Source organism: Pogoniulus pusillus, chromosome 37 (assembly GCF_015220805.1).
Source record: "Pogoniulus pusillus isolate bPogPus1 chromosome 37, bPogPus1.pri, whole genome shotgun sequence".
Lineage (NCBI taxonomy): Eukaryota > Metazoa > Chordata > Aves > Piciformes > Lybiidae > Pogoniulus > Pogoniulus pusillus.
The window spans coordinates 5857073-5873250 of NC_087300.1; the positions used below are offsets into that span (position 1 = coordinate 5857073).

At 54.6% G+C, this 16178-nt stretch overlaps 1 protein-coding gene across 1 annotated transcript in view; it reads left to right on the forward strand.

The window, feature by feature from the left end:
• Positions 1-16178, forward strand: part of PTPRU (protein tyrosine phosphatase receptor type U) — an 86880-nt gene that overhangs the window by 46897 nt on the left and 23805 nt on the right. The window contains 5 exon segments of the mRNA XM_064172375.1: positions 4555-4711; positions 8831-9019; positions 13136-13208; positions 13884-13960; positions 15879-15915. Of these exon segments, the coding sequence (XP_064028445.1) occupies positions 4555-4711; positions 8831-9019; positions 13136-13208; positions 13884-13960; positions 15879-15915 (533 nt within the window).

Here is a 16178-nt window from a genome sequence, read left to right on the forward strand (position 1 = left end):
GTGCCTCCATCTGCCTCCTCCTCCCAGCTCAGCACTTCTCCACCAGCCCAGTGCTAAGTGGCAGTTGCTGGTGGTGACACTGCCATGCTGGGCCAGGTTCCAAACCCTGCATTCAGCTGTGCCCCTAGGCGCTCCTGCATCCCACCAGGCACGGTGCCCTCCTTCTTCAGTGACAGCAGGCACGGTCAGGAGGCACTGGGCATCTGCTGGCTGCCGTAGGTGCAGCCATGGCTTTCACTTGGGCAGCTCAGAGGGGTGGGAGGGAGGAGGGTGAGGGCTTTTTGGGACACTCATCCCCAGGAGCGCTTGGGTTGCGGCTGCTGCTTTTCAGTTGGGCTCAGTGCCCTGGAAAGCTGCTTCTTACACGGGGCTGGAGGCTGTGCTGAGCTGAGCTGGGGGGGGCTCTCAGAGCAGAGGAGAAAGGGCAGCCATTAAAGGCTTTCCCCGTGCAGGGCTCAGGGTGAGGGAGGAGGAAAAGAACGTGAATAGCTGCGGGGAGAGAAAAAATAGCAGGGCACAGCCTCAGCCCTGCGTGAATCTGCAAAGCTCTTGATGGCTTCGCTCACCCTGAAAGGATTCTTTGCTGCTTTATGCTGAGGAGTGAGGCTGGAGGATCCCTGCGAGGGCTGTGGGACTGGCTTGTGGCTCCCTGCCTGCTGCTGCCCAGCCATGTGCCATCAGGTCTGCCTCTGACTTGGTGTGGCCCTGGGCAGCCTGATTCTAGCTGGGAGTGTCTCTGCTGAGTGCAGGGGGATTGGACAAGATGACCTTGAGGATCTCTTCCAACCCAATGCAATCTGTGAATACTGATGGAGCAAGCACCAGCAGTCCTGGTGTGCTTTCAGAGTGATGATCACAGAATGTCAGGGGCTGGGAGGGACCTCTAAAGCTCCTCCAGTCCAACCCCACAGCCAGAGCAAGATCACCCAGAGCAGATCACACAGGAACGCATCCAGGTGGGTTTAGAATCTCTGCAGAGAGGGAGACTCCACAGCCCCCCCTGGGCAGCCTGTTCCAGGGCTCTGGCACCCTCACAGTGAAGAAATTCCTCCTCATGTTTCCATGGAACTTCCTATGCCTCAGCTTCCACACACTGCCCTTGTCTTGTCCTTTGGGTGTCACTGAGCAGAGCCCTTCTCCAGCCTTTGGGCATCACCGAGCAGAGCCTGGCTCCAGCCTTCGGGCATCACCCAGCAGAGCCTGGCTCCAGCCTTTGGACACCACCCAGCAGAGCCTGGCTCCAGCCTTTGGACACCACTGAGCAGAGCCTGGCTCCAGCCTTTGGGCATCACTCAGCAGAGCCTGGCTCCAGCCTTTGGGCATCACTGAGCAGAGCCTGGCTCCAGCCTTTTAGCATCACCCAGCAGAGCCTGGCTCCAGCCTCCTGGCACTCATCTTTACATGTTGATAAACATTGATGGTGTGGGTGGGAAGCTACCAGTGTGGCTGCTCTGTTCCCATTGCCAATGCTGTGGGGCAGGAGAAAAAATGGGTTGGCTTCAGCATCCGAGGGTGATCCTGCTGAAGGACAAACCAGAGCCACAAACAGAAGCTGGTGTTAAGGGCCATGAATTTGGGGCTACTGGGAAACTGGAACAAGCTCATAAATCTCCTCCAGAGCTCTTTGCTGTTGGAGAAACTCTGATGTGCTGGAGTGGAAATGCACCAGCAGAATGTGCTGACCTCTAAGAGGTGGTGTCCTCACCCCATTTTCTACCCTGGGATTGCCTGGCCCCTAACCAAGGAATAGCTTTCCTGCTGGTGCATTTAATTCCCCAGCAGCTGAGTTACCTTCTACCCCCTATCCTCTCCCTCCATTTTGACCACATTTGCTGTTCAGGCTTTAAAAACTCTGGAATGACCTCTTGGATGAGGGTACCATGGACACCCCCCACATGTATGGGATCCCTACAAGCTGGTGGTTGTACTTGAGGACCCTGTGAGCAGCTCTGCTGCTCGGGCACCAGCTCCTGCCTTGAGGAATCAGCAACCCACAGATGCAAACAAGGGAACGAGGTTTCTTCCTGGTGCATTTAATTTCCCAGCAGTTGAGCTACTCCCTGACCATCTCCCTTCATTTTGGCCACATTTCAGGCTTTAAAACCATGGAATAACCTCTTGGATGAGAGTACCAGAGCACCCCACCAGATGTGTGGGGACCCTGTGAGCTGGTGTTTGGGTTTGAGAACCCTTTGAGCATCTCTGCTGCTGGGATACCAACTCCTGCCTGGAATCTGCAACCCACAGATACAAACAAGGCCCCAGGTTTCCTTCTGATGCATTCATTTTTTCCAGCAGCTGAGCTGCCCCTAACCATCTCCCTTCATTTTGACCACATTTGCTGTTCAGGCTTTAAAACTGTGGAATAACCTCTTGGATGAGGGTCTCATGGACCACCCCCACCATGCGTGGGAAGCCTTACAAGCTGATGCTTGGCCCTGAGCTGGTGCTTTGGCTTGAGGGACCCTGTGGGCAGCTGTGCTGCTGGGACACCAACTCCTGCCTGGAATAAACAACCTACAGATGCAAACAAGGAACCAGGTTTCCTTCTGGTGCATTTAATTTTTCCAGCAGCTGAGGTGCCCCCCTAACCTCCCTCCCTTCCCATTGCTGGAGGAAAAGCTGCTTATGCAATTGTTGCTGTTCTCTTTGTTTGCATGCTTGCCAGGAGGAACTACTATTCTTATTCCTATTACCCGTAAGTAATTGTCATTCTCTGTCTCCTTCACCCTTCCCTCTCCTCGACCCTGCTGCTCAACAAGTCCTTTCCTCTGCTGAGTACATTTTAAGGGCTTCTTTGGCTCGGGGATAATAATGCTGCTGTGCTCGGGAGAGGCTTAAAGGAGAAGGGTCAGTGACTCCAGGATGAATTCTGGGTTTTGGCAGCATCTTGCAGTTGTCCTGGCCCCACTGAGGTTCTGCCATGGGCTCAGCTCTCCTCTTCAGCCTTCTGGTTTAATCCCTGCTCAGGCTTCTTGGTTGCTGCCTCAGAACAGTTCAGTCAGGGTTTTTTATGTCTAAATGTCTTGAATTTAGGGCTTGAGGTCTGTTCCAGCAAGAGCTGCTCAGCTTTCCTTGCATATTCAGTAGCTGCTCGATGGGGAACAAGTCCACCCTAGGTGCATGGAGGGGGGAAAGCCTCCCTGGTGGGTGCTGAGCACAGGTGCAGTCAGGGGTCCTTTCCTTGCCTTGGGGTGGATTTGAGTCCCTGGCATGGGTTTAGAATCATGGAATGGTTTGGGGTCAGAAGGAACCTTTAAAGGGCACCTAGTCAGCCCCCTGCCATCACAGGGACATTGCAACTGGAGCAGGCTGCTCAGGGCCCCAAATAACCTGACCTGCAATGGGTCCAGGGATGGCACATCTCCAGCCTGTCTGGGCAACCTGGGGCAGAGTCTCACCACTGCCAGTGTCAAACATTTCCTCTTTCTCTCCAGTGACTCTCCCTGTTTTAGTTCAAGCCATCAGCCCTTGTCCTGTCACAACAGGCCCTGCACAAAGGTCTGTCCACAGCTTTCTGATCATCTCCTTTAAGTCATGAAAGGTAACCAGGTCTCCCTGCAGCCTTCTCTTCTCTAGGCTTAAAAATCCCAACTCTCTTGACCTGTCCTCACAGCAGAGGTCTTCCAGCCCTCCCATCATTACTGTGGCCTCTGGACCTGCTCCAGAGAGGACAACAAATCTGGTGAAGGGTCTGGGGAATGAGTCTGATGAGTAGCTGAGGGACCTGAGGTTGTTCAGCCTGGAGAAAAAGAGGCTGAGGGGAGACCCTCTGGCTCTCTGCAACAAACTGAAAGGAAGTTAGAGCAAAGTGGGGATTGGTCTCTCCTCCCAAGGAACAAGTGACAGGATGAGAGGAAGCAGTATCAAGTTGCCCCAGGGGAGATTTTATGTTGACACATGAGCAATTTCTTTCCCCAAAGCATTGTCAAGTCCTCCTGGAAGAGGCTTCCCCAGGGCAGTAGTGAATCCCCATCCCTGGAGGGGTTTCAGAGCTGTGTGGATGTGGTGCAGAGGGCATGGTTTAGTAGTCCCTGGCAGCACTGGGTTCATGTTGAGACTGGACTGATCTGAAAGCTCTTTTCCCACTTAAAGGCTTCTCTGATTCCAACAAGTCCATCTCTTCTGCTTCTTGCACAGTGATTGCTTGTGCTGTGCTGGAGGGTCCATGTTTGCAGTGAGGAGGTGTGAGGTGATGGGTGGGGTAATTTCTGAAGGAATGGGCTAGGAGACAGCTGGAGCTGCCCTCTGCAATGCCAGCTGAGCAAAGCCTCCACTTGCCCAGGGAGCACTCCTGGATGTTCCTGGGCTTTTTGGAGAGCAAACAATGAGGATGAGCAGCTGAAGCTGCTGCAGCCAGCAAAAGATGATCCCTGTGGGGCTGTGACTAGCTTGGGGCACCAGGAAAACCAGTGGTGGAAAATAATCAACCAGCCCCCACCCCCCGAATTATCCCGCCTGCTAGCTCTGGGGTGGGTTTCTCACCATCACCATCAGGCCAGCCTTGCCTTATGCCTGCTTCTTCCTCTTGCTCCCCTTTGCACCCCCCTGCAGGAAACCTGTCAACATGACCAAAGCATCCATTAACTACCGCCACGAGAAGACTCACATGATGAGTGCCATCGACAGGAGCTTCACTGACCAGAGCACACTGCAGGAGGATGAGCGCCTGGGGCTGTCCTTCATGGACACCCACAACTACAGCAACCGGGGGTAAGCACTGCTCAGGCCACTCCTTGGGTGCTGTGGCCAGTTCTGGGCTCCTCATGCAAGAGAGATGTTTGAAGGTGGCTGGAAGGTGTTCTGGAGCAGGGGCAGCAAGGCTGGGGAGGAGCCTGGAGCACAGCCCTGTGAGGAGAGGCTGAGGGAAGCTGGGGGTGTGCAGCCTGCAGAAGAGGAGGCTCAAGGGCAGAGCTCATTGCTGTCTGCAGCTCCCGTGAAGGGAGGCTGTAGCCAGGTGGGGTTGGGCTCTGCTGCCAGGCAACCCAGCAATAGCATGAGGGGACACAGCCTCAAGCTGTGCCAGGTCAGGTCTAGGATGGATGTTAGGATGAAGTTGTTGTCAGAGAGAGTGATTGGCATTGGAATGGGCTGCCCAGGGAGGTGGTGGAGTCTGTGTGGCTGGAGGTGTTGCAGCCAAGCCTGGCTGGGGCACTTAGTGCCATGGTCTGGTTGATTGGCCAGGACTGGGTGCTAGGTTGATAGGTTGGACTGGATGAGCTTGGAGGTTTCTTCCAACCTGATTCATTCTATGATTCTGTGATTCTGAAATGGGCAGCCATGGCATCTGCACCTCCCACCCAGCCACAATAAAGGGCCTCCCAAACCCCTAAACATCCCAGAAACAGCAGAAGTGCTTATCCAAGGCTCAGGTGTTGCAGCTGTGTGCATGGCAGATTGCAGGGTTTTCCCTGTCTTCTCCAAACCTCCAAGGGTGTTGATCTGTGGTAGCTTTGCTGAAGAACAAACACTTGTGGAGGCTTGAGCTGGGTCTTTGCATCTTGACACTCAGTGCAAAGATCTGAGCTTGTGTCTGGCTGAGTTGAGGCCATTTGTGGGCTCAAATGTTGTCTGCAGCCCTCTGAAGCTGCTGGACCCCAAACTCTTCCCTATGGTGAGGTTGGAAGCTTTGCACTGGGCTTCACCCATCACATCTAAGATGGCTCAACTCTGCACCTTGACCTCACAACACAAAGCTCTGTGCTTGTGGCTGGATGACTTGAGGCCATTTGTGGGTTCAAATGTTGTCTGCAGCTCCCTGAAGCTTCTGGAACCCCAACTCTTCCTTACCCTGAGCTTGTGGCTGGACAAGTTGAAGCCATTTGTGGGTTCTAATGTTGTCTGCAACCCCCTGAAGCTGCTGGAACCCAAACTCTTCCCTATCCTAAGCTTATGGGTTGATGAGTCAAGGCCATTTGTGGGCTCAAACGTTGTCTGCAGCCCCCTGAAGCTGCTGGAACCCCAACTCTTCACAGTATCACAGTGATGTTGAAAGAGACCTCACAGATCATCAAGTCCAACCCTTTAGCACAGAGCTCAAGGCCAGACCATGGCACCAAGTGCCACGTCCAGTCCTGCCTTGAACAGCTCCAGGGACGGCGACTCCACCACCTCCCCGGGCAGCCCATTCCAGTGTCCAAGGACTCTCTCAGGGAAGAACTTTCTCCTCACCCTCCAGCCTAAATCTCCCCTGCCACAGCCCTGAGGCTGTGTCTCTCGCTCTGGTGCATGGCCACCTGAGAGAGAGAGCAACCTCCTCCTGGCCACAAACCTCCCTCAGGTAGTTGTAGACAGCAATGAGGTCTGCCCTGAGCCTCCTCTTCTCAGGCTAACCAATCCCAGCTCCCTCAGCCTCTCCTCTAGGGCTGTGCTCAAGGCCTCTCCCCAGCTCACTTGCCCTTCTCTGGACACGCTCAAGCATCTCAGTGTCCCTCTCAAACGTTGTCTTCAGCCCCCTGAAGCTGCTGGAACCCCTCCCTTCGCTGTGCTGAGTCTGGAGGCTTTCCACTGCTCCTCTCCAGCACTGCAGCGCAGCTCAGCTCCGCGCTGTGCCGCCACAGCCCCGGGCTCCCAAGGGTTTAAAGAGGCAGGGTGTTGACACGGGAAGGAGCTGATAATTTAACAACCCACTGGAGCACGCATGGCCGCGCTGATTTAGTTGTAGAAGAGCTGGCTGGATGCCCCAGTTTCCACCATATGCTAATAACATCTGCTACAGTAGCTCCAAGATGCTGCTTCCACACGGCTCGGCCCCACCGGCTGCCGGCTTAATGCTCTCCCCGGCATTGTCTCCCGGATAATAGAAGCCCAGAGGGGCAAACTTCTCCTCCTCGTAACACAGCCAGCCAGGGGGGATTACTTTTTCGGTTAATGTCCTTGAAAGGCTCAAAGCCTGGTGGGTCTCTGAGTGGGATGAGCTGGAACTGCTGCTGCTGGATGCTCCTTGGGTTCTTCAGGGGAGAAGCAGGCTGCATCCTGCTCCCAGCTTCTTGTGTGTGGTGCTGCTGCTGGATGCTCCTTGGGTTCTTAGGGAGAAGCAGGCTGAAGGGCTGCATCCTGCTCCCAGCTTCTTGTGTGTGGTGCTGCTGCTGGATGCTCCTTGGGTTCTTCAGGGAGAAGCAGGCTGAAGGGCTGCATCCTGTTCCCATCCTCTTGTTCCTGATACTGCTGGATGCTCCTTGGGTTCTTAGGGAGAAGTAGGCTGAAGGGCTACATCCTGTTCCCATCCTCTTGTTCCTGATACTGCTGGATGCTCCTTGGGTTCTTAGGGAGAAGTAGGCTGAAGGGCTGCATCCTGTTCCCATCCTCTTGTTCCTGATACTGCTGGATGCTCCTTGGGTTCTTAGGGAGAAGTAGGCTGAAGGGCTGCATCCTGTTCCCATCCTCTTGTTTCTGATACTGCTGGATGCTCCTTGGGTTCTTAGGGAGAAGTAGGCTGAAGGGCTACATCCTGCTCTCAGCCTCTTGTTTCTGATACTGCTGGATGCTCCTTGGGTTCTTCAGAGAGCAGTAGGCTGAGGGGCTGCATCCTGCTCCCAGCCTCTTGTTTGTGGTGCTGCTTCTGGATGCTACTCAGCCTGCTGCTGGCTGGAGGGTGGAGAAGGAGATGGGTATGGAGAACAGGGCTGGTGAGGAGTGGCTGAGGGAGCTGGGGCTGTTCACTGTGGAGAAGAGGAGGCTGAGGGGAAACCTCCTGGTTCTCTACAACTGCCTGCAAGGAGCTTGGGGTCAGGTGTGGGGGTTGATTTCTTCTCCCAAGGAGCAAAGCGATAGGACAAGAGAGGATGGCCTCAAGTTGCACAAGGAAGGTTTAAGTTGCCCGTGAGGACCAGTTTCTTCCCCAGAAGGGATGTTGAGTCCTGGCCCAGGCTGCCCAGGCAGGTGAGTCTACCTCCCTGGAAGGATTTAAAAATGATGGAGAAGTGGTTCTGAGGGCCATGGTTAGTGGTGACCTGGCAGTGCTGGGTTAATAGTTGGGCTGGATGATCTGAAAGGTCTCTTCCAACCAAAGTGATTCTGTGACTCTCTGTGGGGGGTTGGGTTCTGCCACAGCTGGGGACAACCTTTGCTGTGGTCACCCCTGCCTGTAAGCAACATAAATTAGCAAAGATAAACGAGCAGGCTGCTCTGTCACTGCCTGGGGCTCTTCCCCTCCATCCTTCTCATGGAAGCCTGGGTGGTTCCTCAGCGTGTGGCTGAGGAGCTGTTGGCACCTTGCAGAAGCCTGCACTTCATTTCTCATTAAACCCAGTGGTCAGTGTAGCTGCAGCCATGCCATGGGGCACAGTGTCCCACTCCCAGGCTGTCCCCTTGATTCAGCCATGTGTTGGCAGCCTGGAAGGGAGATGTTTCTGAATGCAGAGGTTGGAGCATCATCTCCTTGAGGGCTGTGATAGCTGTGCATGGGGGGTACCCATATTGCACCCACATTGCACTCACTTTGCAGGGACAGATGGGAGGGGCAGGCAGGGCTTGGGAGGCTGCTCTGAGCCTGGGAGCTTGGTGAGGGAGGGGGTAGAGGAGGTGTTTGGAAGTGTTGTTAAGGGAAAGAACGTCCAGGATGCACCACCTTGCAAAGCTGCTTCCCAGCAGCACAAGGACAGCATTCCAGGCTGGATGCTGCAGGATCCCTGCCTGCTGCATCTCTTGGCAGCAGCAGAGAGCATCAGGTGCTGTGCAAACCCGGGTAACAGCATGACAGGGAATCCTGGAATGCCAGCATGGTGGGGGGGTGGAAGAGACCTCAGGGATCACCCAGACTGGCGCAGGGGCACCCAGAGGTGAGGGCTTTGCTGCTCAAACCGTGCCTGGTTCTGCCTCCTCTCCTGCAGGTGACCAGCGCAGCAGTGTGGTCAATGAGTCCAGCAGCCTGCTGGGGGGGTCCCCTCGCCGCCAGTGCCGCAAAGGGTCCCCGTACCACACCGGGCAGCTCCACCCTGCCGTGCGGGTGGCAGATCTCCTCCAGCACATCAACCAGATGAAGACGGCAGAAGGCTACGGCTTCAAGCAGGAGTATGAGGTGACAGCATCTTGTGCCAGTGTGGTGGGGAGAGTGGGAGGTAGGATGGACAAGGTGACATGGGTTGGACTTTTGTTATGCTCTGGTCAGACCTCACCTGGAGTACTGTGTCTGGTTCTGGAGCCCTCATTATAGGAAGGACATGGACCTGATGGAGTGGGTACAGAGGAGGCCATGAAAATGATCAGGCAGTTGGAGCAGCTCTGCTATGAGGACAGGCTGAGGGAGCTGGGGGTGTTCAAGCTGGAGAGGAGGAGGCTTTGGGGGGACCTAATAGCAGCCTGCCAGTATCTGAAGTGGGCTACAGGAAGGATGGAGAGAAGCTGTTTACAAAGGGCTACAGTGACAGGCCAAGGGACAATGGTTTCAAGCTTGAGAAGAGCAGATTGAGATTGGATGTTAGGAACAAGTTCTTTACTATGAGGGTGGTGGAGCACTGGAACAGGTTTCCCAGGGAGGTGGTTGAGGTCCCTTGCCTAGAGACATTCAAGGTGAGGCTTGACAGGGCCCTGGGTGACCTGACCTGGGGGGATGTCCCTGCTGACTGCAGGGGGGCAGGACTGGATGGTCTCTAGAGGTCCATTCTATGGCTCTATGATTCTATGACGCATGTGCACGGGGAAGATGCTGCAGTGGTCTGGGCAGCAGGAGCTGGAGCTCACAGCTCTCTGGGCAAACAGTCAGCACATGTGACAAAGGATGTCCCTGGGTCTGGATCAAATCTGGCAGCTCAGGATTTAATCATCAGCTTGAACAGGTCCATGAGATGAGGCAAATCAACTCTGCTGGCCAGGCTGCACCTCTGCTGTCTGCAGTGTGTCATCCTACCTCTGCCACACAGACTGGGGATGCTTCTCCCTTTCTCAGGTCCTGCTGGGCACCACTATGTCATGTTCTCTGCTCTCCAACACACTTGTCCTGTGGTACAGTCATAGAACTGTTGAGGTTGGAAGAGACCTTTGAGGTCACCATGCTCTCGGAGGTAGAGCTCACAATCCCACCACTACTGCCAAGCTGCTGCCACTAGACCATGGCTCTCAGAACCACCTCCCTTAAATCTCTCCAGGGGGAGGTTGTGAGAGAGGATATGGATAGATCCACAGATTCATAGGATGGTTTGGGTTGGAAGGGACCTTAAAAATCATCCAGCCCAAACCACCCTGCCGTGGGCAGGGATGCCTCCCACTAGCCCAGGTTGCTCAAGGCCTCATCCAACCTGGTCTTGAACACCTCCAGAGAGGGAGCACTGAGAACCTCTCCGGGCAACCTGTGCCAGTGTCTCACTACCCTCACTGGAAAGAATTTCTTCCTGATCTAGGAAGGTCTAATCTAGATCTGCCCTCCTCAAACTTCAATCCATTACCCCTCATCCTATCACTACAGGCATAGAATAGAGTGGAGATTAGGAAGAAGCTCTTTCCAGTGAGGGTGGGGAGACACTGGCACAGGTTACCCAGGGACATGCTGGAAGCCTCATCCCTGGAGGTGTTTAAGACCAGGTTGGATGTGTCTCTGAACAACCTGATCTAGCATGAGGTGTCCCTACCCATCACAGTATCACAGTCTCACAGTATCATCAGGGTTGGAAGAGACCTCACAGATCATCAAGTCCAACCCTTTAGCACAGAGCTCAAGGCCAGACCATGGCCACCAAGTGCCACGTCCAGTCCTGCCTTGAACAGCTCCCAGGGACGGGCGACTCCAACACCTCCCCCGGGCAGCCCATTCCAGTGTCCCAATGACTCTCTCAGGGAAGAACTTTCTCCTCACCTCCAGGCCTAAATCTCCCCTGGCACAGCTTGAGGCTGTGTCCTCTTGTTCTGGTGCTGGCCACCTGAGAGAAGAGAGCAACCTCCCTCCTGGCTACAACCACCCCTCAGGTAGTTGCAGACAGCAATGAGGTCTGCCCTGAGCCTCCTCTTCTCCAGGCTAACCAATCCCAGCTCCCTCAGCCTCTCCTCGTAGGGCTGTGCTCAAGGCCTCTCCCCAGCCTCGTTGCCCTTCTCTGGACACGCTCAAGCATCTCAATGTCCCTCCTAAACTGGGGGGCCCAGAACTGAACACAGCACTCAAGGTGAGGTCTAACCAGTGCAGAGTACAGGGGCAGAATGACCCTCCCTGCTCCTGCTGGCCACACCATTCCTGATGCAGGCCAGGATGCCACTGGCTCTCTTGGCCACCTGGGCACACTGCTGGCTCATGTTCAGGCAGGTATCAATCAGCACCCCCAGATCCCTCTCTGTTTGGCTGCTCTCAGCCACTCCAACCCCAGCCTGCATGGGGTTTGCTGTGGCCAAAGTGCAGCACCCTGCACTTGGAGCTATTTGAAGCCATCCCCTTGGACTCTGCCCATCTGTGCAGGCAGTGGGTGCTGAAAATCGATGACCTTTAAGGTCCCTTCCAACCCAAACCATTCTATGATGCTGTGAGACTCCCAGGGGGAGGAGGGAAGTCCCTTCCAGGAGTCATTGACATCATCATGCCCACCCCAGCTGGCTGAGCTTGGTGTGTGTGTAACAGAGCTGTGACTGTGCTGGGGTCGGTTTCTCCACTCCTCAGTGTCCCATAGGTCTGGTGACTGAAATTTCCCACTCAAATCCCTCTTTTAATGCTTTCTTTGTTTCAAGTGCAGAAGCTTTTATGTCTTTGTTGGGGTTTTTTTATACACACCCTCCCCAACTCTTTCCTATATTGGCCAACCCAGGGCTTTGCTCTAATCATTAATGCTCCTTGAAAAGCTGCTGTATGTTCTTGGAACTACTCATTTGAAAGCACTCAGATATTACAGGAGGGGAGAAAACATGTAATTTCCTTCCACTTTGCTCCTCTTATGCCAATCTGGGAATGTTACTGTTATTACACACAAACCTGTTCTGTGCTGGGGAGAGAAAGGGACTGAGGAGGTTCAGGAGGAAAAAAAAAAACCCAACAACTTACAACCAACCCTGAGGAAAAAAAAAATCAAACCAGGCAGGCTGTAATTTGCTGGAAAATGGAGCATTTTGTGGAGGTAAGAGAAGTGTGGAGCTGGTACAGCCTGCTGTGGAGGTGGAGCTAGGGCTGCAAGAGCCAGATATTGGGGGGGGGATCATCGTCCTGCCTGCCCTGCTTCCCAGGGAGGTTGTTGGTACAGGAACATAAACCCCACAGTCCTGCCCTCAGGTTGTGGTAGCTATAGAATCATTGTGGGTGTGCTGGAGTGTGCCCAGAGAAGGGCCAGGAGGATGCTCAGAGGGCTGCAGCAGCTCTGCTGTGAGCACAGCCTGAAAGAGTTGGGGCTGTGCAGGCTGGAGCAGAGGAGGCTCCCAGGGGACCTTCTTGTGGCCTTCCAGGATCTGAAGGGGGCTACAAAAAAGCTGGGGAGGGACTTTTCAGGATATCAGGGAGTGACAAGACTCAGGGGAATGGAGCAAAGGTGGAAATAGGGAGATTCAGGCTGGAGGTGAGGAGGAAGTTGTTGAGCAGGAGAGTGGTGAGAGGCTGGAATGGGTTGCCCAGGGAGGTGGTTGAGGCCCCATGGCTGGAGGTGTTTGAGGCCAGGCTGGCTGAGGCTGTGTGCAGCCTGCTCTAGGGTAGGGTGTCCCTGGGCATGGCAGGGGGGTTGGAAGTGGCTGCTCCTTGTGGTCCCTTCCAACCCTGACTGATTCTATGATCCTATGAATCATAGAATCAAGCAGATTGGAAGAGACCTCCAGGCTCATGCAGCCCAATCTAGCACCCTCCCCTGTGGGGACAGGCTGTGAGAGTTAGGGCTGTGCAGCCTGGAGAAGGCTCCAGGGGGACCTTAGAGCAGCCTGCCAGTGCAAGAAAGCTGGGAAGGAGCTTTTTACAAGGGCTGTGAGTGACAGGACAAGGGACAATGGCTTTGACCTCGAAGAGGGGAGACTGAGATTGGGGGTTAGAAAGAATACTTTAGAGTGAGGGTGGAGAAGACACTAGAACAGGTTACCCAGGGAGGCTGTGATGCCTCTCCCTGGAGGTCTTCCAACACTAGGTTGGATGAGGCCCTTGAGCCTTGAGTGGGAGCTGTCCCTGCCCATGGCAGGGGGTTGGAACTGGATTGATCTTAAAGGTCCCTTCCAAAACAACCCATTCTGTGACCCTCTTTCCTTGCAGAGTTTCTTTGAGGGCTGGGATGCTTCGAAGAAGAAAGACAAGACCAAAGGGCGACAGGATCATGTGTCCACATGTGAGTGACTCTAACAGAGCTTTGGACGTGCTGAGCACCCTTAGGCACCCTGAGCACCCCTTCTGAAAGGCTTTGGGGGCTTTGTGGTTCATGTAATGGAACAAACCTGCTTGGGTTAGGTTGGTCAAGGGCAGCAGAAAGATCCTTGCTCAGTTGCAAAGATTCCAGCCTCAGAGCTCTCTTGGGCATCACACACTGGAACAAACAGCAGGAGTGGAGCTGGGTATATCTTGGGATGGACACCTTGGGATGATGATTAAGTCACTGTGGTGTTCTGGATGGTTCTGGAAGGCCTCTGAAGCATGTTTTCTTGTATGGCCTTAGAAGAAACTGCAGCCCTGACCTTGGGAGCTGCTGGTAGTGAACATGCAGGATGACACAAAAGGGGGTTAAGCAATTGAGTTTGTAGGACAGAAGGGTTTAAGCCCACAGAGAGAGGATGCTCCCTACCAGCTCCCTGCACAGTCAGTGCTGCTTTGATCCCTGCTGTGTCTCTGGTGATGTTCTTGTAGGGTTGCAGACACCATCTTTGGAAAGTCCTCCACACAGCTTCTGTTTTACTGCCCCAGAATATGTCCCACAGCCTTCATGTTGAAGAATTCCTGGTGCAAAACGATTGCAAATGGAGCCCCTGGGGGTTCCTTCTGATGGTTCCTTCTCCCTTTGCTCCGCAGGACGACCGTCACCGAGTGAAGCTGCACCCCCTGCTGGGTGACCCCAACTCAGACTACATCAATGCCAACTACATCGATGTGAGTGGGGATGGTGCCTGTCTTCAAGGGGGGGCTGGGCCTGGGCCAGGAGTGTCTCTGCACCCTGTGGTTTGGTAGGGACTGTCTCTGAAGAACCAGCAGCGTTTGGAGGGGTTGAGACAGCCCAGGGTGAGCTGAACTGTGCAACCCTGAGATGCTCCATGAGGAACCTGCCTGGTTTATGTTCATTTGTTTGCTGTCTCTCCCTGCTCTGCTCTGCACTGCTCTGTTCCTCCTTTCTCCTCTCCTTTGCCATCTTCTATTCTCTCCTTGCCTGTGGTTGTGGCCATAGATCTCCCTCCTCCCCAAGTGAAGGATGCAGAGGCTGAGAAGCTAAGGGAGCTCACACTGGGATACCCCTTGCCTTTGTTTGGGCATGTGAGTCTGGATAGAGCTCAGCCCTGGTGTCCTCTGAGAGTGATGTTCCCCAAGAGCAGTGTCCCCTGTCACCTCCAGCAATTGCACCCAGGGGAGGTGGCAGGAAGGCTCCACTGGACACAGAGCTTGAGCATCTCCTGGAAGCAGCAGCTAGTCCCACTCTTTCCACAGGATGCCATCTGGCAGAGGTGGCCTGATGCCACTGTGATGGTTTCAGTGCCTGGGAAGCATCCCCATGACTGTCCCCTGTCCCTACATGTCTCTTCTCTCCTGTGGCTCTCCATGACCCACTTTGGGGCTGGACCTGCCCCAACCTGTCTCTTGAGCTGTGCCTCACTAATGTCTCTGTCTCTAATCTTTTTCTCTCACACCTGTGTCCTAACGGGATCCTTAAGATTCGGATTAACCGAGAAGTAAGTAGATGGGTCCCACCTCCTCCCTTCTCTCTGCTCCCCTCTCCTCCCAGGCACTGACCTGGCAGCCTGCTGTGAAACAGCATCAGGGACAGGCAGGCTGGGAAAATGCATGGATGAGCTTGGATAGGGTCCAGGGAAGGATAATGTGAGGTCTCCATGGCCTGTGCTGCCCAGGGTGATGGAGAGCAGGGCCCACATGGGCAGAGGTCTCCATGGCCTGTGCTGCCCAGGGTGATGGAGAGCAGGGCCCACAGAAATGCCACATTAAAGGACCTGCAGTGGATGGAGAAGCTACCATCACCTCCATGGGTGGAGAAGCTAGCATCACCTCCATGAATGGAGAAGCTACCATCACCTCCATGGGTGGAGAAGCTACCATCACCTCCATGGATGGAGAAGCTACCATCTCCTCCATGGGTGGAGAAGCTGCCACCACCTCCATGGGTGGAGAAGCTAGCATCACCTCCATGAATGGAGAAGCTACCATCACCTCCATGGGTGGAGAAGCTACCATCACCTCCATGTGTGTGCTGTGGCTGAACTCTGCTGGACCTGTGGCCAAGGGGTGGGACACAGATCCCTTTTCCCTGTGGCAGTTGGTGGGACACAAGTCCCTTTTCCCTGTGGCAGTGCTCTTTGGGCTGGCACATCCCTGTTCAGAGTTGGGAATGGCCCCAGTAAGCAGTTGGGATGAAGGAGGGGAGTGAGGTCGTCGTTCAGCAGCATGTGGCTGCTGCAGGATGGGATGGCATTAATGGCATCTTACTGTGCTTGTCAGCGATGCTGGTGGTGGTTGCAGTAGCTGGGGTCAAGCTGGTGGACCCCAGCATGCCTGCAAGGTGCTCCTGGGGATTTTGGGGTGAGAACAGGTATGAGAGTTGGGCATTACATGAGCATTTTGTGGGATGTGGGAGGTGCACCCTCCCAGAACAGGATGCACCAAGCTGCAGGGTGGCTCCTGAACCTTCTCCTCTTCCTGCACTGGTGGGTAGTGCTGTGCCAGTGACATGAGGAGTTGCCACCAGGTGGTTGACTGGGAAATGTTTAACAGGGCTCTGCCCCAGCTCTTGGGTGTGTCCCAGTGTCCGCCTAACTTGAGACTGACGTCTTTGCTTCTCTTGCAGGGCTACCACAGGTCCAACCATTTCATAGCCACACAAGGTGAGGTTGTCCCCTTCTTCCTCTCTCTGCCCTCTGGGCCAGTGGTTCTGCAGCTCCTATCTGAACAGCTGGGCTTCATTCCTGGTGGAATTGAACCTTGTATGGGCAAGAAAGGGAGGAAATGGAACAGTTCAGGGCCAGATGGGGTGGCAGCAATGCTGAGCAGCTCCCACCCCTCCTGATGCCCCAGGACACTGCAAATGCCTGGAGGCAAAAGGGTGTTCAAGCTGCTTCTGGGTGGTGTTGGTGCCACAGGAGCATGA